Source organism: Herpailurus yagouaroundi, unplaced genomic scaffold, assembly GCF_014898765.1.
Source record: "Herpailurus yagouaroundi ecotype Mexico unplaced genomic scaffold, PumYag 166, whole genome shotgun sequence".
Classification (NCBI taxonomy): domain Eukaryota; kingdom Metazoa; phylum Chordata; class Mammalia; order Carnivora; family Felidae; genus Herpailurus; species Herpailurus yagouaroundi.
In genome coordinates, this window is record NW_024412407.1 from 27,037,412 (window position 1) to 27,063,720 (window position 26,309).

The 26,309-nt window shown below is 43.0% G+C and overlaps 1 protein-coding gene across 1 annotated transcript in view; it reads left to right on the forward strand.

Annotated features, from left to right (window-relative positions):
* The first annotated feature begins 549 nt into the window (after positions 1-549).
* Positions 550-26,309, forward strand: part of LOC121038409 (cationic amino acid transporter 3-like) — a 25,944-nt gene continuing 184 nt past the window's right edge. The window contains 3 exon segments of the mRNA XM_040487870.1: positions 550-766; positions 25,089-25,652; positions 25,654-26,275. Of these exon segments, the coding sequence (XP_040343804.1) occupies positions 25,149-25,652; positions 25,654-26,275 (1,126 nt within the window). The 5' untranslated portion in view covers positions 550-766; positions 25,089-25,148.

The following is a 26,309-nucleotide window of genomic DNA, read 5'->3' on the forward strand; positions in this document are numbered from 1 at the left end:
GCCTGTGTAAAAAAATGTTTAGAAGGAGAAAAGCAAAAGCAGTGGACTGTAGAAACCACAACCAACTGATTACCAGGAAGTTCTTATGGTTCAGCCTAACAAGTGCTCTAAGCTCTGAACACAGGAAATGCCCATGAGTGTGGACAAAAAGGGAAGATGGGGACTGGACTGAAGCACAGAACACAGCAAACCATGTGAATTGTACCCTGGTTGGAGCAAATTCAAACTCAGGGAGGATGGGGCCTGCCCAGGGTCCAGCATGCATTCACCTATGGTGGCAGCGCTGGCTGCCCTCTGTCCCTGCAGTCATGGGCCTGTGTCTGCTGGGGCTGCAGAGGGTCTGGGAGTCTAGCTTCTAAATACTCTCACCTCCAGACATGACCTGGGTTGCGGGAGTTTCACAAACACATCCTCCTTTCCCCTCTGTGCATGTCAGGTGTGTGTGCATATATGTGCGTGCATACACACACACACACACACACACACACACACACACACACACACACACACCCTAGGATCTCTAAAGGAAAGCACTGCCCCACTAGAGATGGATTCCCTCCAGCTGCTTGTTTTCCTGGCACTAAACCTCACAGGACAGTGTAGGCTAAGATGATGTCCCTGATTGGTTTTCTTCCTCTGTTCCCTCTTTTATCCTAGGGAGCTGAATCAGTGAGTCACACACTCTGCCTTCTATGTGTTCTGGACACTGAGGGGAGACCCAGAGGGAGAATCAAGGGCCCTACCGTGTGGGAGCTCCTGGCAGCTGGTAAGATGAGGCTGAGAGCCAAGACAGAGAGGCATAGCACTCTGGGTGCTCCCTCAGCAAATGTTTTGAGCTGAGTTGGTCAAGGACAACTGGACGAGACCCCATGACTCGGATGATGGGAGACTGGCAGTGACCAAAGATAGGATGATGGAGGAAGACACACAAGTCTAGAAGGTTTCCTAGGAGACAAGGAGAATGATACTCATTTGGTTAACAAGGAGCAGAGAAATGGAAAGGAGAGGATGAGATAAGTCAGAGCTCTCAGTAAATGCATGATCTTGGGGGTAGGGAAAGTGGAACTTGGATGAGAAGGAAGTGTGTGTGTGTGTGTGTGTGTGTGTGTGTGTGTGTGTGTGTGTTTTGGGAAAAGTGTGTTAGAGGGATGGAGGAAACAGGATCTGCTGGAGAGACATAAAGCTTGGAGAGCCAGGAGAGCCCACCCTCCCCAGTGGTGGGATGTGATGGGTGTCACAGGTGGTAGAGATGTGTAGCAGAAATGTAAAATATTCCATGGTTGTAGCTCCCCAGTGACTCTTGGCTGGTGGGCAAGATGCTGGGAAGCTAGTCTGATGTCTCTGGCCTTGATGTGTCCTCATAGGCTGTGAGGCTGACTGAGCCTGGACTGCATAGGATAGTGAGCCATGGTTGGGGGAGACAGCTTCCAGGACTTAAGCAGGTGGGGAAGAGGACCCTGAAGGTCAGGAGACAGAAAGAGGGAGAGGGAGACAGGGATGGGGATGGGGAGACTGAAGGCTTTGAGAACTTTATCCTGGCTACACCCTTCACCTACCCTTTTCATGGACTGAATTCTGTGTTTTAAAACTCAAAGACCTTCAGTAAATGATCTGGTTTAGCCTTTCATCTTCAGAAGGTAAGGTATGACTTCCCCACTTTCCAGATGAGGCCCCAACTTGGCCAAGCTCTTCCAGGCAGAACATACTGAGAAGGGCCACAGGAGGCAGGTCTTTTGCCCTCTGGGGAGTAATTTTTCCCTCACACACAAGGCTCCAAGACTAGCTGCTTCCCAGGGCAGAAGTTGCAGGACTCACCTGCAGGAGCGGGCATCACACTGCAGTCATTTGATTCTTTGCTCTGTTCCTTACCAGCTCTGTGACTTGAGGCAAGTTACTTAACCTCTCTGTGCCTTAGTTTCATTATCTGTAAAATAGAAGTATTAATACCTGCTTCTGTTGCCTGTTATTGAGCATAAAATAAAAATATATGCAAAATAAATGTGTATAGTTGAAGAGATTTATAAAACTAAATATTCTAGGCATTTTCTTTTTTTTTAATTTTTTTTTTCAACGTTTATTTATTTTTGGGACAGAGAGAGACAGAGCATGAACGGGGGAGGGGCAGAGAGAGAGGGAGACACAGAATCGGAAACAGGCTCCAGGCTCTGAGCCATCAGCCCAGAGCCCGACGCGGGGCTCGAACTCGGGGACCGCGAGATCGTGACCTGGCTGAAGTCGGACACTTAACTGACTGCGCCACCCAGGCGCCCCGGCATTTTCTTATTATCAATGAGTTTCTGAATGTTTATGATTAATTGACTTATGTATTTGTGGGCTTAAATGTTTACAATTGTTAGGTCTTCTTGGTGGATAGACCCCATAATGATATAATGCCCTTCTTCATCTCTGTTAAGGTCGTTTTGTTTTGTTTTGTTTTGTTTTGTTTTGTTTTGTTTTGTTGTTTTGTTACAGTGTTTATTTTAAAATTATATTGTCTGATATAAGTATGACTACTATGGCTTTCTTTTGATGACCATTAGCATGATATTGTTTTCCATCCCCTTACTTTCAATCTGAAGGTGTCTTTAGGTCTAAAATTGGTCTCTTGTAAACAGAATATAGATGGATCTTGTTTTCTTATCCATTCTTTTACCCTATGTATTTTGATTGGAGCGTTTAGTCCATTGACATTTAGAGTGAGTACTGAAAGATATTAATTTAGTGTCATTGTGTTCCCTATAGAGTTGGAGTTTCTGGTGGTGTTCTCTGGTCCTTTCTAGTCTTTGTTGCTTTTTTTGTTTGTTTGTTTTGTTTTGTCTAATCTTTTCTCCTCTCAGAGAGTCCCCGTTAAAATTTGTTGCAGTGCCAGTTTAGTGTTCATGAACTCCTTGTTTTTGTTTGTCTGGGAAACTTTTTATCTCCCCTTCTATTTTGAATGACAGCCTTGCTGGACAAAGAATTCTTGGCTGCATATTTTTGTAATTCAGCACATTGAATATATCCTGCTACTCCTTTCTGGCCTGCCAAGTTTCTGTGGATATGTCTGCTGCAAACCTGATCTGTCTTCCCTTATAGATTAAGGACTTTTTTTTTCTCTTGCCGCTTTCATGATTCTTTCCTTGTCTGTTTATTTTGTGAATTTGACTATGATGTGCCTTGTTGATGGTTGGTTTTTGTTTGACTTAATGGGAATTTCCCGTGCTTCCTGGATTTTGATGTCTATGTCTTTCCCCAGGTTAGGAAAGTTTTCCACTATGATTTGCTCACATAAACCTTCTACCCCTTTTTCTCTCTTCATCTTCCAGGAACCCTATGATTCAGATGTTATTCCTTTTTAAAGAGTCATTGAATTCTCTAATTCTTATATCGTGCTGTTTTGCCTTATTTTCCCTCTCCTTTTATGCTTCACTAGTCTCCATAAGTTTGTCCTCTCCATCACAGATTTGCTGCTCTGCCTCATCCATCCTTGTCACCATGGCATCAATACACGATTGCAACTCAGTTACAACATTTGTAATTTTGTCCTGACTAGATTTTACTTCTTTTGTCTCCACAGAAAAGGATTCTATGCTTTTTTCAACCTCAGCTAGTATTATTATTGTGATTCTACATTCTGATTCAGATATCTTGCTTGTATTTGTGCTGATTAAGTCCCTGGCTGTCATTTCTTCCTGTTCTTTCTTTGGGGTTGAATTTCTTCATTTTGTCATTTTGGAGGAATAAAAAGAATTAATAAATTAAAAAATAAATTAAAAACAACACAAAAAATCAAATATAGAATACTATATCATAGCTGTGTTTTGGTCTGGCTGTTGAAAGAAGCTTGATAGAATAGAGAAAAGGAAAGAAAATGAAAAAGAAAGGAAAAAGAAAAAAGGAAACATTTGAAAATAAAAAAAGAAATACAATAAAATAGAATAAAATGAAATGATGAAAGTAAAAACAATTTAAAAATTTTGTAAAAAAGTAAAAAATAGGGGCACCTGAGTGGCTCAGTTGGTTAAGTGTTTGACTTTGACTCAGGTTATGATCTCGTGGTTCATGAATTCAAGCCCCATGTTGGGCTCTGTGATGACAGCTCATAGCCTGGGTCCTGCTTCAGATTCTGTGTCTGTTTCTCTCTCTGCCCCTTCCCACTCGTACTCTGTCTCTCTCAAAAATAATAAAAAAACATTTAACAAATTAAAAAAATAAAAAAATATAGTAGAAAAAAGTAAAGAGAAATCTTTTTATAAAAATGGAAAATAAAAATAAATTTTTTCTTTCTGTATTCAAGAATAATAAAAGAAAGAAATTGAATAGATGGACCAATGAATAGAATGGAATACGATTGAAATTGAAACCCTAGAAGTCAATCTATGAAGCACTTTATAATCCCTAAACTAAGCAGGCAGAGAGAGTTGTGGTGTTACTCTAGAGGGTGGTAGGCGCAGTTGGACAGGGAGTGGTGTAACAGCTCTTTCCTCCACTAGACGGTGCTTCTTAGCTTACTGCGGTGGATTGTTGTGGTGTGTGTGTGTGTATGTGCATGCATGGGAGAAGTGAAAATGGCTTTACCCAGCTACCCAGTCTCTGGTATCAGAACTCTGTGCTCCCATTGACTGGCAATCAAGCACCCCTCCTTTGTCTCTGGCCTCCATCCATTCCCTGCTTCTACCCTGTTCACAATCAAGTCATCAGCTTCCAGGAGGCAGCTCCCTCCTGAGTTTTATCTCAGATGGGGCTGTGTTTCCATACCCCTTACTTCTGAGGGCCCTGCAGCTTTGACCCAGTCAGACCCTCTGGTGGAGGGTCTCACCCAGCAATGGCCAGGTCTGAGCCTGCTCTCAGGAACGTTTGTGTGATCATGTAGCAGCAGTGTTTCAGGGATTATGGTAAATCACAACACACATCTGGTGCCAGGCCTTCACTGCCTTTTAAAGTCCTTTTTACAACACCAAATGTGGCTACTCTCCAGGGTTCACAGGGATCTTTGCCTATGGAGAGGCTGCACAGGCCTTTCTTGCTCTCCCTTCCATCTCTCTTTCTTGCTTCTCTTATCTCTGTCTCTTCCTGCCTCTTCCCCTGTTTTTGGTTCACATCCCTGCCTCCTTACTTCTTCCCTCACCCCTCAATTTTCAGATACTTCATGTGAAATCACGTGCATGGGCTCCACCTTCCATGTCGCCACATTGTGTCCACTCCTCCAAGACAGAATTATGACCCCAACTCTTTATCATCTGATTCCCCCACCCTGCCAGTCTTGGTCACTTCTTTTCATTTCTACTTTTTTTGAATTAAAATATTGTAATGGGGCCCACAAAAAAGGAGGGAGTGAGGGTGGGGAACATGCAGGGGACAGAGGAACACAATGACATGGCAAGGCCACAGCTTCTGTCCTATGGGAGGGGGATGAGAAAAAAAGGCCAGAGCTGGAGCTGGAGGGGAAGAGGAATGGAGACACTGTGGCTTCATCCCCCCACTTCTGGTAAGCATCTATAGTCCCTAGATTCTCCCCCACCCCAGTTTACCCTGAACACCAAAATTCAATCTCTTGTCCTACCTCTGGCCCTACTGGCTCTTTCTTTTACTCCCTTGACTTGTCTTACTCTGATAGTTATACTAGTAAAATGATGTTTAGGGCCTGGCCCCAAACAACCCCACCTTATGAACTTACTACGGTTGCCTTCCCTGCTTCTGCCCCTACTCCAAGTCTCACGTTTTTTTGGTCTGTGTGACAGAATCTTTGAGTCCCTCCCTTCTTCCCCCCCTTAAAGAAAGAAAAGCACCAATTCCCCAGGGAGAGGCAGCAGAAAGTAGTGGAGATGGAAGAGGAAGAGGAAGGACCATCAAGGAGGGGCTCACACATCCCTGGAAGGGCAGGGCAGGGGGAGGGTGGAGGGAGGAGAAGGGTGAGGACACTAGCCACTCCTGTGCTCTTCCAGTCCTGCCCACTACCCGGGACTTTAACACAACTGAGGGGACAGGTGTGTGTGGGTTCAGGGAGGAGAGAGGTGCAGGAGAACCAAATCCTTAAAACCTAGTGAATTACCCTAAGAAAGATGTCTTCCTCCTTTCCTTCTGGAGGCTATATGGTAGATGGGGAAAGTAGAGAGGAGGTGTTGGGAAGAGAGAGGGGAAGAGGAGAGGACTCCAAGGGACCTTCCTACACTTTCCACTCTCCCTGCCTCCAAAGGATAGTTCACCAGGGCTGGGAGGAAAGTGCCTGAGAGGCTGCCCCTTGGGCTTAGGGGGAGCCCACAGCTGGGGGAAGAGGGTGCCACTGCCACTGCAGCTGCTGCTGTAAGACAGACCTCACTGGTACCTTGGTTGCAAAACTCACAGACATGATGAGGGTCCTGGCAGTGCACCTTCCTGTGGTTCAAAATATAAGCCGAGATCGCATCTTGCCTCACACATGACATGGCACCTTCTCCTTGAGTCACACTGTGTACGCCCACAGTGGGTCCTTCTTGGCAAAAGCTGCCTCACATGGGTCACATTTGAAGGGCTGTCTGTGGAAGGCACTTGTGGGACATGGCTGTTGAGATGATCTTGAGGGAGATGGTCTCCCACAGTGGGAGTAGTTGCAGGGCTTGTGCACTGTGCCATCCTGTCCTGTAGCATGGGAACATGTAGTAGCCCCCACCGTCATTGCACTTGCATCACTGTAGGAACATTGGTCATGGGTAGAACTCCTCATCTGAAGCCATAGCTTGTCTAGGCTTGGGTGGGAGATGTCACCAAGGCCTTGCCAAGCATGTCACAGGCGTGCTTCTCTGGATGTGTTTTCCAGGGTGGGTCCGGGTCACACTCCACCCAACACCATGGCCTCTGTGGCCCCTGTGACTACTCAATTACTTGCACTCTCATCTTTCCCTCCCCCACTGGTCCACTCAGCTAGGGATGCTCAGGAGACTTAGGGAGACCATGGTGGGCATCTCCATAGTACTGGAAGGGACCTGGCCAGCCTTGGTGCCTGTGTGGATTGCCTGATGCCTCAGGAGATTGCAGCCATCTGGAACTCCTTGATGCAAGGGCGCATGTGTAGGGCCATTTGCTCTTTGTCTTCTTCTCCCAGTCAGGTGCCACCCAGGCCACAGTGGCAATCCAGATTGGGGCTATGATGGTGATGTCATGGCTGCAGCGTTGGTGACCACAGAGACAGGAACGTGGTCTGGGCTACTGGCGTGGACACTGGTGGGGGGGCAACGGGGATTTCAGAGCCACTGTGTCCACTGTGAAAAGGGTGGAAAGGCTAAGGGTGCAGCAGCAAGGGCAACAGTGGTGGGGGTAGACTCCTGGGTGGCATCGTGACCTGTAGCACATCCACGTGGAGAAACCTGCAGTGGTAGTGGGAGGGGCTGTGGCCTGAATGGGGGCACCGGGGAGGGCTGGAGTGGACTTGGGTGAGCCCTAGGAAGCAAAGAAGATGGTTGGAGTAGAGCTCAGTCCCAACCTGCAGGGGATTCTGGGCAAGACACTAAAGTGGGTAGAAGAAGTTCATGAGGTTCCCACCAGGGAGGTTGAAGCCCTGAGAGGAAAAGGGGGCAGCAACATGCTAGGGAATATGGGGAACATTGCCTCCACCACTGAGGGGTCCCACGAGGCATAAGCCCTGCAGGGCCCAGGCTCTGGGTCAAGCCTAAAGCATGGCCTAGTGCCTCCAGACTGCTCGAGCACCCCTGCTGCCCAAAGGCAGGTAGGGAAGGAGGGCACCTGGACAAGTTCTTTCATTACCTGCTGATTGTCTGGGGTCTATGGTATTTCTTTAGCCCCCACCCTCTACCCAGCAGGTAGTGAATAGCATAGGGATAAAGGGAAGGATTGCTCTTGGGATGGCATACAAGGATAGACAGATTTTCCTCCTGCACCTGCCCTTCTTTCCTTTAGCAGATGCACATCTGAGGAAGTCTCAGCTTGAGGCAAGGGAATAAAGCCTAACACTGTTGGAACAGACACAAATGAAACCCCAGGTGCCCCTAACCCACTGTTCTGTCCTGACAGCCATCCTTCCAATTCCTGCCTGTCTCCTTTGCCTCTAGGATTGGCTCTGTAGTCCTGGTTGGGCCTCTCATCCACCACCAAGAATAACACCTGGAACAAAGAGGGGCTCTATTAGTGCCCTTCGTTCATGACTACTGGATATGTGGTAGGGCAGGGTCAATGTGAATTTTAGGTTTTCTTCAGTTGGAGGTTCTTTCTGACATCTGGAGCAATTCTTTGCTCAGTGTTCTCTGTCTTAGTATACTTAGTATAGACTCTGTCCCTTTAGGAAATTCCCACTACCCTTCTCTTACCCCCTTCACATCTACCCCAGTGTTTAAGGAACCTAATTTAGGGTTTAGAGGCATCACAGCACTATTAAGAGAAGGCAGTGGTGCTCCTTTTCCTGGAGACCTATGCCTTCTTAGGCCATCACTAGTGCATTCAGTCTTTGGTCTTTAAGTAGGTCCCACCTCCTCCATCTCTGAGAAGTCTTGCCTCTGTTGGATAATTAATGTTCTGGGAAATATTCTTTGGTCACTGTTTCAGAGTCTTAGAAACTATGTTTGGAATGTCTAGGGCAGGAAGGTCTCTAGGTAGGAGCTATATATTTTCCCTTACTTCCTTTAGCCCAATGCTCAGTGCATATTCAGTTAGATTATGTGAATAACTGTCTCAGGAAATCCCTTGTGGTGAAGCTTAAACCAGAAACCTTTTGGTTTAATCCTGTAGCGATGGGAAACATGGGTGATAGGTTGGGAATGGGTGGTGCTGGTAGGGGAACCTAGTAGGAGATTCTGAGAGAGGAGGCTCATGGAGAGGTTGCTTCTACCCTTAATTAAAGGACTGCTGAGTGGACACTTTGGCTGGATCTGGGACTTGCTTTCAGATCACCACAGGTTGGCTCCACCTGGCTCCCCACACTCTACTTCTGAAAATCAGGACCTCCTCCATGACCAGCACCCTGAGAAGCTTACTTCTAAGTTCACATCTTGAAAAAGTCTTCTTTAAAACTCAGTCCACCTCCTTTCCCATGCATGGCCCCACTATTCTTCCATTGTCCACCTCCAACTTTCCTCCAGGATTCTGCCTAATCCATCTCCTTCACAGTTTCCCATCCCTCCCTTGTGCTCTACTGTCAGGCTTCCCAGGCTCATAATAGCCCTGCCTCCTGATGGCCCTGCCTCCCTGTGGGCCCTGCCACCTTGAGTTCACCCTCTAAGCTCCACTCCAAGTCTTGACGCTGCTTGGCCAAGCTCCTTCTCTGTCCCTTGGTTTCACTTAAACATTCTTTTCAGGTCCTTCTCCTCTGAGGCTGAAACAGCCCATGGGTAAGTGATTTCTTCTATTTATAGTGTGGGCAAGAAAACTGAGACAGAGCCAGAGAGGAAGAAGGCTGGCTTGGACTGCAGTTAGATGCCCAAACCCTATGGTGTTTGAGCAGAGATAGACTTTGGATTGGGAGTGTGTGCAGACCAGAATCCTTGTGAGTTTGGGCAAGACAGGTAGATTTTCTGGGGTCAGAGTGATTTGGAAGCCTATACTGTGTTCTCTTCCAGACCAGAAATGTTCTCAGCTCTGCTGAAGAAAATATGAGTTAGGGAAGGTTGTTCCTTGGCGCTTCTCCTCCAGCTTCCAACCCATCTCTTTGCTTTGCCTTCCTTTCTGGGCTTTCCTCTCAGACCTGGTGCAGAATTTGCTTTATTTAGCTTTGTCTTTCACTCTGGGCCCAACACATAATATGCATAGACATTTTCCTTGAATGAAGATTCTTCCACCTGTCTCTGGTGTCTCCTTCATGTTTTGCCACACTTTCTCACTGGAGATTTTGAGAGTCTCTGTGTCATCTATTCTTAGGGAGGACATTGTCATTGACTTGGCAGAATAGCACGTCCAGTTTAATAAGGTGGTTCCCTGTCACCAGAGAGGAATTGAGGTCTTCTTCCTCTAGGCCTTAGGAGTTAGATATCTATTTTTTACAGCTGCTGAAGGTACCTCCCTGCCTTTCTTATCTAATTTTAAAAAGTTTGGGGTGACTGGTTACAGGCCAGGTCAGGCTATAGGAGGAAAGATTACCAGTTCCCCGGGGATGTGTCTGCCTAGTGGTTTTTAAAACACTTTAGGAAGGTCTCTATGAGGTCCCAAGTATATTATAAATGAATGAGTGCTAAATAACTTTGAAACTTGATGGCTCTCTTATTTCTTTTGGAGTCTATCAACTTTATGTACACGATAGGCTTTTTATTGATTGATAAAGGCTTGGTGGAGAAGCCTGACATAGGTCTGGCTTCCTGGGTCTCCAAGAGGCAGTTTGCTGTTATCTCCGAACATATTTGCAACTCTTTAATGTCAAAGGCTGTTCAATGAACATAATGTCAAAGAATATAAACTGTTCTCTCCCCTCTCTCCCCTACCTACCACCATGTATACTGTAGGCACTACCCCAACACCAGAAACACAGACAACACTTATCCATGCATGACACCTGTTTTATTGATTATAGGTGGCACATGTTTCTTTCTAGATTGTCCCTCTCTTGCCCTCTACCAGTTCTTGTGCGATGTCTATTATCATTTGATAACTGTTATAGGCTTCTCAAAGGCAGAATCATTTTAACCTTAGTTTAAGCAAAATCATGTGGAAGGTACAATTTCCTTTACAAGTATATTTCAAATGGGTAAATATGATTTTATGGAATATATTCTTTTATTTAATCTTAGTCCTTGTTTCTTGTTTTATCCCAGAAATCACAAAGCAGTGTGGAGATTAGAAAGAACTAAGGAAGAGGGATAAAGAATGTCCTGTAAAAAGTGGTGGTAGATGCTCTTTGTTGCAGATTATGTTGCCCAAGCTCGGATTAGGCAGATGGGTCTTGAGGGTAAAGTCATATGGCTCTGTATTTGGATAGGAACGCAGGAGTTTGAGGCATGATACAACTTTCATATTACTCAGATTATCTGGTGTCTTGCCTACAGAAAAACAAAGGAAAACAAATTAACTTTTCAAGGTAGATGGTGACAGTGTGGAGCAGCCACCTAGGGCTGTGAGATGAACCACGCAGGGTGTGGTGAGAGAGGACAGAAAGAGAGAGCTGAGTACTTACAAGGAGGAGTGAAGGGCACATTTAAAGAACTAATATTACCAGAGCGATAGTTAGCCTTTTCTAATCCACCTTGTGTGGACCACTCACAACTGTAAGTCTAAAAGTGGAATAGGATATAGTGTTGAGTGGGATCACTGGATGGATGTCCAGAATCAGCTTACAAATTGAAGAAATATTTGAGGGGAAAAACAAAGTTGTTGAGCATTACTTGTTAGAAAAAATGATTGCGGATCAGTGCTCATTGGAGACAAAGGTCATCCTGTCTACAGTTGTAGTTTGGAAAATAAGGTGGATAGGCAGATGTATTTCATTGTTCTGCTTTCTTCCTATGACTTTATTAAGTGTCCTGTGTTGACAGGATTCAGTGGTTGTTAAAAATGAGTAGAGAATCATATAGGAAATAGAGAAGAAACTGATTTTCACTGTTGACATCATTGTGTCACATCACTCTCTAATCATTATTGCCTACCCTTCCTGGCTTTTCCTAGCTGTCTTTCTGATTCCTGTTTGGAAAATCAAGTTCTGGTTCTTCCTGGTTGCCCATTCAAGTCTCTGAAGGCCTCTAAGTGCAGAAGCTCAGTCTTTTCTGATTTACCAGGTTGAACATCTTGTTTTGGTGTGATAGAAATGTTAAGAATTTCAAAAAGTAGATTCTCAATGAAGCTAAACTTGTAAATGTCAAATCATGAATGGGGAACATTGCGTCTACCTCTGTCTTCTGTGTAGTTATTCCGGAAGGACTAAGACAAGGTGCCTTGTTGACAACCATCCCAGAATGGTAGTAGATTATATGGAGTCTATACAGTTTCTAGAAAAGCTATGGCTCTCTGCTTATTTACCCAAACAATGGTGCAATGATACTTGTCTGGTGTCTGCATATAGGAGGGACTCCATATGTATTGTGGGGAAAAAAGCAAAAGCAGGTTGGTCTACATCTATGTAGATTTTGGTCTACATTAGAGTGGATGGATTTGGTCTGCATACAGTTGGTCTGAAGCGTGTTATGTTGCATCAGGATGGATTTTCACCAACTTGGAATTCAGCCTTTGCCAGACTGGGGTGGGATTGTGAGGTGTAGGGCTGAGGGTGGTAGGGTAGATAGATGAGATGGAAGAGGTGGCTGTGTTTCCTCTTCGTCTAATGAGTACACAGTTTGGGGGCTGCCATGCTTTCAAGTTCTAGTCTTGGTTGTGCCTATTAGTATTTACCTGCAGAATTAGGGTTCCTAGCCTCATTGAGACCAGGAAGCAGGTTCTATCCTGAGGAGTTTTATTTTAGAAAGAGAGACAAAGGCTTTTTCCTAGTAACATGCAAACAGAATATAGTACAAAGTGGGAACATATGTAGGAGGATGCCTGGTAAGTAATCCGTTTGTGAGGTTGTTCCCAGAAGACTCCTGGGAGATAATTTTGGATATTAATTTTCTTTGTTATGCCCTGAACTTGTTTACTTCAGTATTTTTCCAACCTTTGAGGGAAGTTATCTGACCTTTCTTCTCTTTCCCCTGGGGAGAAGTTACACTTTTAATACTAGTGCAATAGTTTCTCTTTCTTTTCCTTATCAGCGGACCAAGATGAGAGCTGTTGTTGTTGTTGTATCTTAGTATATAGATCCATGTAAATATCTGTAGCAAATATTTAACTAGATCTTGTTTAGTCGATCAAACTGGACTTACTGTTTTGAGATGTGGTGGATTATTTTTTGTATTTTGGTGAGGGACATGGAAGGAAGGCCTAAAAGAAGTTCTATTTATTAGATCATGTCCAAGCTGAAGAGATACTTAAACTGAGGTCTTACTGCAAAACAGTTATACATAATGCCAAGATGGGGCAATTCTCTGCACTTCCATGCAGCCTAGTCAGGTTGACTAACAGTGCACAGAAGATACTCACTACTCTTGCCAACACAGAACATGAGGTCCTTACTACTATTACCTTCCATCAACTAAGAAGCCATTTGAGATCTTAATATGTCTTAGCCTTGACTGTTCGTTTCTGATTGAGGAGTACCTGTTCTGGTTAAAATCTCATGTATCTTTTATTTACTTAGGCATTTGGGAATGTATTCTTGAAATGGCCTTACTTGTAAGTTCCCAAAGAGGGGAATTCTGTATTTGCCACTACTGTCTTGCACTATGTGTAACTGAGTGATGATGATTTGGGGGTAATGGTGGTGGTGGTGATGATTTAGGGGAAGAAAATTGTTGCTTTTGCTTGACTTCTTTTGCACAAAGAATCAGTGTGGTGCCTGAATTTCTAATTTGGAATTTGCCTTTATATTCATGTACAATTAGTTGAAATCTGATCTTTAATAGATTGAATAAAGTCTTTCTCACTTAAAAACTTATAGTTTTGACTTGAAGGACAATCTAACTTCTCATTTTAGTCTATATTAAAAGTATACATTAAAAGTATACAGAACCTATCTGTGTAGTTATTTACAGAAAGTGCAGGAAAAATGGTGGTAAATACAGAAAATTATTATCTATTGGAGCTTTCAATATTTTTTTTAATGTTTCTCTATTTTTGAGAGAGAGAGAAAGACAGAGTCTGAGCAGGGAGGGGCAGAGAGAGAGGGAGGCACAGAATCTGAAGCAGGCTCCAGGCTCTGAGCTGTTAGCACAGAGCCCGACACTTGGGTCGAACTCAGGAACCATGAGATCATGACTGGAGCCAAAGTCAGATGCTTAACCAGCTGAGCCACCCAGGCACCCCTGGGAGCTTGCAATATAAGGGCAAGGCAAGGCAATATAAGGTACCATTCAATTAATTGACTATGGTACCACTCCTCCCTTCTGCATGTCAGTCTTAAATGTTTCAATCTGAGTCTTGTGTTATGATGCCTAATGCCAAAGCATTACCTGACCTATTTTCCAAATAAAGAAATGAAAGTAGTATAATTCTCTGTTGTCTATATGTTCAGTTGCCACACATTAAGGTGATGACACTGGTGTAATTAATGACTCTCTCAGATAATGTATATTCTCTAGGCTCTTGGGTTACTTCCTCTGTACCTCCACTTTGTTGTGGTAAAGGAGACTTAGACCTCAGTTGTGTCAGATCTCTGACATCGCCAAATTGGGCTGTACATCCTGGGTTACTTCCTTGGCTGTGGCGCATTAACTCTTTGTACCCCAGGCTTCATCTGGGGAAGGAAAGGCAAGTGTAGAGCATCATCATGCAGAAGCTCTGTTCCTCAGCCAACATCTCACCACCTATTTCTCCTATCATCTTCCTTAACTGTGTTCTCCCAAGGAGAAATTCTAAGTCAGTGAGTTGTGCCACTGGGTATAAGTGAGGGGAGAGAAGAGGACAAGGAGAACATACTGGAGAGATCACATATCTATCTTAAGGTATGCCCAGAGAAACTTCCAGTAGGGGGATCATGTTGAACAAGGTTTGGAAAGAGTGTTCTAGGCAGAGAGGAAAAGTCTGTGTGATGGTGATGTTAATAGCAGCAAGATGTGCATGTGTGGGGAAAGATTTTCCTGTTCAAGCAGGAGCCACAGAAAAGGTTAAGAGTAGGAGTAAGTGGTAGAAGAACAGGGAAAGGAAAGATTTGTAAATACAACATTAGAAGTTTGGATTTAATAGAGAATAGGAAATTGCAGGTCTGGTTGAGAGAGAGTGTGTGTGTGTGTGTGCACGCGCGCTCATTTGTGTGTGTGTGTGCACACATGTGACTTAAGACTTGAGGAAAGCATTATTTTTCAGAAGGAGAACAACCATAGCTTATTATTCTTTTTTTCTTCCTACATTTTTAGTTTGCAAAATATCAATTCTACAGAAAGTGGCAAGAATAGTATAGTAAACACCCATTTATTTTTCACTAGGATTGAACAGTTGTTAATATTTTGCCACATTTGCTTACTCTGTCCAATGTATTGTGTAAGTGTGTGGGTGCATGTGTTTATGAAATATGGTCTACAGTTTAGGTTTACTAAATTCCTATTTTTTTATACTAAAGTGTTTCTCCATGATCCAGATGCAATCCAGGGTTATGCATTGCATTTCGTTGTCATTATGCCTCTTTATTCTCATTTAATCTGTAATAGTTCCTCAGCCTGTCATTCCTGACATTGATAGTTTTGAACAGCACATGTCAGTTGTTTTATAGAAAGTCCACTTTCTTTACAAAGTTGTTTTGTAGACTGATAATTTTTATCACCAGGTTTAGGTTACACATTTTGGACAGGACTATTATATAAGAACACGTTAAAGACAACGAGTGCCATGTATGCATGAACATTCCTACTTTCCTCCCAGTTGTGTTTGTCGCATCAAACAGTAGAACTGACATTTAGAAGGTGTTGAATGTTTATTGAATGAACAAATAAATGAATGAAATAAAACTTCACTGCCATTTAGGTCTCTTATTTTTCTACTTGAGGAAAGGAGGAGGAGCAGCCTTCTCCTATATCTTAGTCCCCTTTTTATGATAAATGTGTGGAAGCTTAGGGATAACCCAGGACATCTTTAAAGACCCATAGAGGAGAGAAATGAGATTGACACTATGTTGTGAGACACCTGTGGAGTCTCTTCACCCTGGGGGTGGGTGGTGATCATACTCTGTTGCGGGTGGTTGATGAATTAGATGGTTGTCAGCTGGAAAGAGAACCAGCACACAGAACCTATGAGAACATGACCTATTTCTTTGAAAGAGAAATTAGTTAAGTTTCCAGATTTTCCTATAATTAACTCTACTAACAGCCATTTGAATCCTAAGAATGCCATAGTGAAAATTCATTTCTGTCTTTCCTCCTTTTCCAGCAGGAACAACCCCATTATTATCTCCTTCTCTCCCCTCAATGTCTCCCCGCTCCCAATAACACACATAAGTGTGTATTTCTAACATTTTTGAATGGTAGTTGATTATCCATTCTATCCAGATTATTAGCTGTTGAGAAAATCTATAACTCATTGGACTTTTCATCTAAATGTAGAAGCTTTCATTGCTGTTTCCTTGGGGGAAGTGGGGTTATGACACGTATTCCTTGCCTCTCAGAAATTTATGTTCAGGCTTCCCTCTGGGGCCCTTTCTCTTTCCAGTCGTGAGCTACTCAGATGCTTCTGACAGTCCTTCCTGAGGCATCTTGGGTTTTGGAGGGGCTTAACCTAGTTAATTTTGCAAGGCTTGCAAGTGCCTGATGCACATGGTTACTGTCCCATTTCTGGGGGTCTCCCTGCCCCTCTCTTTCCAGTCCTTAATTTCACAAGGTTCTGGAAAATGTGCCCTTTATCTCCATGTCAGCTCTTCATTATTCATAATAATGGTGGGAATAACCTAAAATAGTGAATGATACTAAAATGACTTTCGTTTGATATTTAAGTGTTTGAGTCCTGCCTAGAGATAATCCAGGGAGTGACTAGTTCCAGGAAAACCAATCCATCATGTTACTCTCCCATGGGTAGCTGCATGGAATCTCTGCACTGGCATGTAGAGAGGGAGGCCGAGGCAAGAACACAGATTGTCCAACCATCATCGTGTTTTCAGATGCATCAGACATCTATTGAGAACTCTGCAAAACTTGTCTCCACACCTTGTCTTCAAATTCTGGAGACCTTTCCTTAGTTTAAGAACCCAATACTTAATTCACAGAACATGAAAATCAGTAGGCAACCTGTCAAACTATCACTTTCTTAAAGGCTTCCATCTCGCCCAGAATCATACAGCTGAAGTCCTCACAGTGACTCTCAGACCCTACATGAGGGATCTGTCTTCCTGCTTTCTCTCTGACCTCATGTCCTACTGGTTACCCCTCACTCACTCTGTCCTGGCCCCACAGGCCTCAACAGTTGATAATTACCACTTCACACCTGTTAGGATGGCTAGTATTAAAGAACAAAACAAAACAAAACAAAACAAAACAAAACAAAACAAAACAAAAGATAAAAGGTATTGGGGAGGATGTGGAGAAATTGGGACACTTGTGCATTGCTGGTCAGAATGTAAAATTGTGCCTCCTAGGGGAACACACTATGGTGATTTCTCAAAAAACTACATATCCAATTACCATACTATCCAGGAATCCCACTTCTGGGTATATATGCCACAGAATTGAAGGGAGGGACTACAAAAGACATTTGTATACATGTATTCATAACAGCATTATTCATAACAGCTAAAAGGTGAAACAACCCACATGCCCATTAGTGGATGGATGGATAAACAAGATGTGGGATATACACAATGATGTATTATTCAGCCGTAATGAGGAAGGACGTTCAGACATGTGCTCTGACATGCATGAATCTTGAAGACTTTATGCTAAGTGAAATAAGCTGGTCACAAAAGGACAATATTGTGTGATTCCACTTATATGAGGTACCCACAGTAGTCAAATTAAGATAGAGAATGAACAGTCATGGTTGCCAGGGGCTGCAGGGAGGGAAGAATGGGGAGTTACTATTTAATGGATACAGAGTTTCAGCCGAGGAAGATGAACAAGTTCTGGAGATGACGGTGGTGACGCTTGCACAACAGTGTGAAGGTGAGGCTTTCTTAGATCAACCATCTTACAATCAAAACACCCACTCTGAGCATATCCTTACCTTTTCTTGCTTTCTTTTCTCTGCATCACTTATTGAAAATCCAACACAGTAAATATTCATATTACTTATTTGTTTATTGTTTGCTTTCAACTTAAGGATGTAACTAATTTGTGTGGAGGGATTTCTGTGCTTTTTCTGCTTAATCTGCAGTGCTGAATAAATGAGAATTAGTATATTTGTTGAATGGATAAATGAAAGAACATGAGTGGACACAGACTTGAAGAGAAGGCCAAAACAGAAAGATAAAGTCCAAAGATTCCATTTTTCATTTGATTTTGTAAACTAATTTCTTCTACCCTTGGGTATGAGACTCAGCCCCAGTGTTCATGGTGGCTTTTGTTCTGTTTGCCTTTTCATATGCCTTGTGAACTCTTTCACTCTTGGACATGTTGTTGTACATGTACACATTTACCTTTCCTTAAAACTCTTGCCCTGAACTCAAAGCTTCTACTCCTGTATTCATGACCGCCCCCTACCTCATTTGCAGGGCTGCTTGAGTTAGGACTTGAGAAACTCTGGGGAAGTTAAGTTCCTAAGGAGCTTTATACTTGAGTGTTTGGGGGTGCTAGTTGCATTGGCTCCAGAATCTTCATTGTCTGGAAGTTTTAAAAGAGGAAGAGAGTTTTCATATACTTTGAGGCTAGAAAGGATCTATGCTTGGATACAGAAGATTGATATGATCTCTGTAGATGTTGTATTTAAATCCACTTCTCTGAAACTTTGAGAAGTAAAATAATTATTTAAAAGCCTCATATGCCTTCCTCTCAAGTCTTTATCAAACTTCTAGCCAAGCAACTGGTACCCAAACTCTCTTTGAGGCTATTCAGGAGGAAACACTAGGCCAACTTCCTGATTGGCAAGAGGGTTAACACCCAACCAGGGGAGCCAGTAGAACTTACTGTATCAGAAAATGCTTTGAAAAAGAAATGTCCAGAATGAGGGCAGTGCCCTTCTCAGAGACAGAGGGGTGAACACAATGACCTCCAGAACAAAGAGGAGTGGTTGGGGCTGGTTGGGACAGGAAGATAGTCTGCAATTTAATGGGTGGATTGTTGAACCTGACAGGAGTTGTTCTAGGAGACTTGGGATGGCACTTTGATTTTGGAGTTTGGAAGGAGTTCAGAGACTGAGAGAAATTCACGGAGGAGAGGGAGGGAAGGGGGAGTTGAAGGCATTATTGAATTCATACAAGCTGGCTTCATGTTCTCTGTCCTCTATCCACATTTCTTTCAGCACCTCTCATGCACCAAGTACCTCCTTTGGGAGAGACTGTTTCATAATTAAACTGAGATTCACAAACCCAGGGCCCTCATTTGGAAATATCTTAGAAATATGCTTGAAATAGATGATTATGCATGTTCTAGCTCCTGTTTACACCTCTGTTTGGCCCTTTATATCCTTCAAAAAAAATCAAAACAAACAAATAAACAACAAAACAAAACAAATTCCCTCTAGGAATCTCAAGATATAGTAGTTGATCAATACATCTGTATATTAATTTTCTATGTCCTAAATGGCTGTTATGGTTTCTTAGCACATTTATGAGCAGATCCTTGTCCTGGGCAGTGAGGTTGGAGGTGGGAGTGTGGAATCTAGAAGGAGGAGGTATATAGATCCTGGCCCTGACCTCAGAAGCTTTTATATTATAAAGGAATTTAAGTGACACACACAGGACACCAGCAGACAGAAAGGGAAAACTAGTTTTAGCTGAGCATCAGGATGGACTGTAAGTGCTGAAGGGAATTGGATGGAGGTTGGAGATGGGGACCGGTCAGGATGGATTAGGAAAGGCTGACTAATCACCAGGGAAAACATTGTAGAATAGGACTGAGAAGGCCTAGAGCATCAATACTGGACAGAAAGGAGTGAGGAGGGCATCCCTGGCAGGGCAGGGTAAAGGCTTATCCAAGGAAGGGTGGGTCAGGATATAAGGAGCTGAATTAGGAAGGAGGGGATGGGCCTGAGGGTAGAGGGAGAATTAGGGCAGGATTCTGAGAGCTGGGCCAGAGAGTCTGCACTGAATATAAACTATTGGAATAATTGTAGATCACTGCACGGAGAAAGGGCATTTCTGAAAATAGTGTTTGGGGATGATGTTTTTGTGTACTGTTATAAACTGGATTTGTGGTAGGCTCTCTCAGGATTCCCAATCATGGCTTTGCTTTGTCTTCTATAAGCTTGCTTGTTCATTTTTCTTCTGCCTGTTTGTGTTGCAGTAATGAAATGTGATTATTTAATTCCCAGATGTTTTGTTCTTTGTGTTGCTTCTCTGGTATCGTTATACTTTGTCTGTAACCCACTCTCCCTCATCTTCAGTAAAAGTGTGAAGAGCAAAAGGACCGACCACCCTGTAAAACACACTTGAGAGAAACAGAAATTATCTAAGCATTACCCACCTCTGACCCTGAGATTCAGATGATCCTCCTCTGGGATTCCTGCTCTGGGTACATAGATGGACTTCAAGAGAATGTAGGACTTTTTTTTGAGGTGACCAAACTCAGAGGGCTCTGTGATTCAACAAATGTTAAGAACCACTGTAGTGTCTGTTGGTAGGGAGGTGGCTGGGGACAGTTCCCCAGAGGGAAAAATGTGGTACAAGCATCGTTAGTGCCCAGTAAGGAGCCTCCAGAGACAGTTGAAGGAGGTGGAGGAGAAAGACGAATTGGGGAAAAGGCAATGGGTTCAGAGGGAACTGGTAGGAGGGGTGTCCCATCTTCCCTTGTTCTCCACCCTCTTTCTAGTAGGCTTTTCTTTGTGTTCTCCATGTTCTGACAATTATAGGATCCAGTTACCCTTCAATTTAACTCACAACATTATGTCATGAAATTCCTTGTTGAAACTGAAGTGCACAGAGTGGAGTCAATCCCTCTCTCCACCATGGGCTGTTAGCATCTTTGCTTCCTGTCAGGCCCCTTTATAATGCATTTTATTTTCCCCTTTCATCATGATGTCTATTCTCATTTCCCATCCTCACTGGAGGCACTTGCGTTAGTGTATTTAACAAATGCTCTTACAATCCATGCTCTATATGTGTATTTAGATACATTCATTCACTTTACAAATACACAGTTGTAGTGTGGGGAATATAGCCAAGAGCAAAACAATAAAAATGCCCTGCTTTCATGGGTCTTACATCTCTTGGTGTGAGGAAATAATAAACAATTAAGTACAAATATAGTACCTTGAATAGTGACAAGTGTTATGAGAAAAATGAGGGCATGGGGGTAAGGTGTGTTGTGGGTGGTTAGGAGTAGATTGTAGTTTTATATGTGGTGATTAAGGAAGGCTGTTCTACACATGTGCTTTACCAAATGCAGTGAAGTGAGCAACCATGGGGCTATCTGGGTTAGAAGTGGTATGGTTATAAGGAGAGCAAGTACAAAGGCCCTGAGGTAGGGTCTTGCCTGGTATGTTAAGAGACCAGAATGGTTAGAAGGCTAGAGAAATAAGAGTGCGGGAGAGAGAGAAACAGAGGCTGAGTAGCAGGTGGGTCAGTGACAAATACTGTAGGATTTTGTAGGTCATTGTAAATGCAAACGTTGGCTTCTACTCTGCATAAAAGGAGAAACCAGTAGAAGGTTTTATCAGAGAATGACATGAAAATTTTAACAGGTATGTGCGTATCCTTGACAAATAGGCAGCACTCTTTGGCTGTTTTATAAATGTGTATAAATGTAACTGTGCTGTATACCTCATCTTCTACTTTTGCTACTTGTTTCTGAAATCTACCCATGTTGTTATCTTTAATATACTTTTTAATTCTGACTGCTGTGTAATATTTCATTGTGTACATGTGGCACATTTTACCTGTACATTTCTCTAGTAACAGAGGTTGGCATAGCTCCAAACTCAGAAACAGTCCTGTGATGAACTCTCTCAGCTGAGCCTCCTTATAGACTCAGGAGAGAGTTTCTCTGGGGTGTTTACCTCAGTGAGGGATTGCAAGGTGGGAGGGAGTATGCATTATTAATTCCACTAAGATTTTGCTTCAGGATCATGACCCCAGTTACAGTGTCACCAGCAGTGAGTGATATTTTGTATCTTCTCATCAAATTCTTATGTTTATCCTATAAGGCAAATGAAGTAGGTAAGTTTCCTTGTGGGTGATAAAACCTTAGAGACATCAAGCAAATAACCGTGGTTTATATAGTGAGGTGGAAGATCCAAGACTCAAATCCAAAATTTCAGACATAATGGTAGTTGCTCTTAGCACAGTACCCAGCACTGCCCCTTCTATGAATGAGACATCCATAGTCAAAAATATTGATGATGATGATGATGATAATGATGATGATGATGATGTTTGAGGTTTGCATTAACAATTTTTTTAATGTTTATTTGTTTTTGAGAGAGACAGACAGCATAAGCAGGGAGGGGCAGAGAGAGAGGGAGACACAGAATACGAAGCAGGCTCCGGGCTCTGAGCTGTCAGCACAGAGCCCAACATGGGGCTTGAACCCACGAAGTGTGAGATTGTGACCTGAGCCACCCAGGTGTCCTGAGGCTTGAATTTTTTTCATTACTGGACTAACCCAGTAAGCCTAGGACCTCCAAGTGTTTAGCACCATGTAGGAAGGTGTCTAATTAGGGTACTTAGCATTTCAAGACAAAATATGTGGAATAAGCTGTTTCACTATCTCATGAGGGTGAGCTAACAGGTTCAAATTTTTGTGGATGATTTTGGGGCTAGAAATTTATAAAGACTAATTGATTTTCAAAGTTTGGGGATTTGGATCAGATGTCAATATTAAACACTAGGTAGATTATATTAATTACATATTGTTTGGTAGGCACTGAGCTAACTACTTTATAGGCATCATTTATCTTAAACCTCACAATTACCCTATGAGTACTTTTACTCTCATTTGACTGTTATTGAAACTAAAGCACCAAGAAGTTGACTATTTGTACAGAGTACCTAGTCTAAGGTTGAGTTGTATTTGAACCTGAACTGTGTACCTGCATAGCCTCCTTACTCCTAACTACTAAACTGTGCTGCTTTCCTGTGAAAGAAGCTTTTATAATCTCTTCTTTTTGAAATTGAGGACAATTTCTTGTCATTTGGGGTGATTTAGAGTAGCCATGGGAAGGACAGAGCTAATGGATAAGAATCTCCAGAAGGGCAGGGTATGAAGTATGAAAATGTTTCTGAGTGTCTTCATTATCCCTCTCTCTGTTTCCTGAAATGTGAACCTCTGACTTAGGACATCCCACCTATATTATAGGGCCTGAGCATGATGCCTTCAAAAAATTTGGCAATTCTTTGCCACCCTGTGTGGCTTATACCTGCCATGAATGACGTGAGGTCAAGGGTTCATCAGTTTGTTTTTCCTTCACACTTTCATTCTGCTTGTCTTCTACAAGGAAGGCAATACCATTTATATCTTTACCTAGATCCGTATTATAAATATTGTTTGGCTAAAAAGCATGTATCTCAAAGTCAATTAGATAGAAATTCTGGATTATGTTCTCTTTCAGGTTTCTATTCTCAGTGTGTGTATTTGTTAAACAAGTTTTTGTTGAGCATTAATTGAGCATCTAACTCACACTTTGATTAGGACACAGGCAGCTGAGCAGGAATTGTGACACATTAGGATAAATGGCACATGGGGTAAGCTGGGTGGTATGAGAACACATAGGAAGGGCAGCATGAGGGTCAGGGAAGGCTCCTGAAAAGCAACTTTTGAGCTGGGAACTGAAGAGAAGTAGGGGGTAGCTAAGTGAAGGGACAAGAGAGTATTAGAGACAGGTAACAGGGTGAACATGGAATTTCTCAGCTGGAGCAGCAGCTGGACAAGGTGTGAGGCTTGAGGAACCAGCACAGGTCAGATGATGAAGGAAGGAAGGACTAGGAAGGAAGGGCAGTGGGAAGCACTGAAGGGTTTGAAGCCTGGGGGTCGGTGTGGGACATATCAGTGACATTTACAGTGTAGCAAGATTCCATGAGTTAAGTATTGACTCTGTCTATGTTATGTGCTTATTAGTAAATCATAACCTTGAAACTGGTTGCCACTGGTGGGTGGTAAATAAGGAGTCTAGATGGATTTGTACAAGAAGCTTTGACCCATAGCATTAGGATTCCTTTTGATAATCTGTAGAGAAGACTTTTCAATTTTGACTTGACCTTTCTGTCTTTAAAAACCACTGACGACATTTCCTAAAATTCTCTCAAAATCAAAGCCTGAATAGTAGGAGAGTGAAGGCTGTTTTCTCTGTTCTTCACTACTCATTTCTGGGGCATTGCTGTGAATTGTTCACCAAAGCCTTGTTCCACTCGAGGAGGGGTCCATTTGAATAGGAGCAGCAGAGGAGGAGGAAGGAGGAACCACATGTAGGGTAGTGTTTCTTCATTAAGAAAATATCTTTGGCATATTGAGACCATGATTTGAGTGAGTGGAAAATAACTACCATGGAAAGTTAATAGGGAATTACAAGTCTGTGTTTTAATATAATCTCACAGAGTAGGGCATGGTTTCAGATGGCTGGCAGTTGACATCACAGATGATGCAGGGTGTTTATAGAGCACAGTGTGGCCAGTGAGGAGACTGTCTGCAGAAGTGAGTTCTCCTTGTGTCCTGGAACCCAGACAGGGAGGATACAGAAGGAATTGTTTTGGTTGTAAGCTACTGAGCTAGGTGACCTACTTCTTTCCTTCCTCCCTATCACACTCTCACAATTGTGGATGCAAAAATTGTATTAAGTTTTGCCTGGTTACTTTGGGTGAGGTTAACTGAATGCTCAGAATTCACAAAATGGCCTTTCTGGCTCCTCTCCCTTAGTAATGGACACTTGGTTGGCTTATGCACCTATTTCTCTGGTATTTCCTCACCAGGCAGCCTGGTTTCTCTAGTTCTTACAGGTAGTTATGAAGGCCCTGCCTCTTTCTCTACCTCTCTTCTCACAGCGCCCCCTGTGGGCCTGTATGGGTAAAAGAAAAGGTTGGACTGTACATTCTTTGCCACCAGTACAGCTAAATGGATGATGTCGGAAGAGGAGAAAGGGGGGCATCTGACCATGGGAGCTGATTTGGAGCTAAAGAATTTTAAGACTCTGGGACCAATATTTGTACTTTAAACTCAGAATATATGTATGAAATGGTTCTGTAACTGCAACAAGGTCCTCTAGTTCATGAATTAACGTGTCATAACTTATGCTCAAGCACCACACAAACATCCCATGTGTGAATTATTGCATAATAAATTCATGCCATGTTGTGTCCTACAGCTTAATTAGTACATGAAGCTACATGAGTTAGATGAACCCACATGAGATTTTGTCATGTAATGTGTAAAAAGGAGAATGTTGGGTGATATTTGACACTTTTCTCAGGGGAAAGCAGGGTTGAGTTTTTTTAGTAATCTTTTGGTTTCAGTCTCTGATACTCGAGCTGCAACAGGTGACATGGGACTTCTGGGCTTTGGTTAGCTGGTTGAAGACTGTTGTTCGGTAAATATTTATTGTTTATTTAGGCATTGTGAATAGCTATCACATACCAGAAAATACAAAGCAGCAGCTTTGAAGCCTGAGTAATGGACCTCGGCAGCCCCAACTCAACTTGGCTTAACTCAGACTCACCAAACCTGATCCCAGACTCTGCTCCCTGGGCTTGCTACAGCTCTCTGATCCTGGAATCCTCTTCAGTTCCAGCTAGGATGCTGTGTCAGGCACTCCATAGATTTGGTCAAAAACTGGTACGCGGACCTACGCTGAAGGAACCGGTGGCTGAGAATGACCCACGGAGAAGCCTGAACACTCTGGATTTAGTGGCCCTGGGTGTGGGCCACACACTGGGTGTAGGTGTGTTTGTACTGGCTTGTGAGGTGGTCAGAAATCAAGCAGGGTCATCTTTTGTGATTTGTGTTTTGGTGGCCAGCCTATTTTCTATGTTGATTGGGCTGTACTATGCAGAGATTAGTGCCCGGGTTCCCCATTCTGGCTTGGCATATATCTACAGTCATGTCATTATAGGTGAGCTCTGGGCTTTCATCACTGGCTGGAACCTCCTCCTCTCCATTGGTGCTAATGCAGTCATTTTTTTTCCACATATTCTTCTTAGCTTTTGAGCACCTGCGTGTGACCCTGCATGGAATTATCTTACCACATGTTTCCCACCTTCTAGAAGACAATCTAGACTTCATTGTTATGTTTCTTCTGTGGTATCTCACAGAGTTGTGGTATATTTGCATTTCCTCAGTTATCAAAATGTTCACATTGGTGAAAATTTTGGTTCTAAGCTTTGTCATCATCTCTGGCTTCATTAAAGGGCACCTGTACAACTGGAAGCTCACAGAAGAGGACTATGCAATGGCTGGCCTCAATGACACCTCCAGCTTGGGCCCTCTGGGCTCTGGGGGGTTTGTGTCTTTTGGCTTTGAGGGGATTCTCCGTGGAGCAGCTACATGTTTCTATGTATTTATAGGTTTTGAGGAAATTGTTACTAGACTTGGAGAAGCCCAGAACCCCCAACATTCCATCCCCAGGGGCATTGTGATTTCACTGTTCATCTGCTTTGTGCTGTATTTTGGTGTCTCTTTAGCACTTACACTTATGGTGCCTTACTACAAGCTTAAACCTGGGAACATCTTGCCTGAGGCATTTCTCCTTATAGGCTGGGCCCCTGCCTACTATGTGGTAGTGTTTGTATTTTTTTTTTTTTTTTTTTTTTTTTTTTTTTTTTTTTTTTTTTTTTT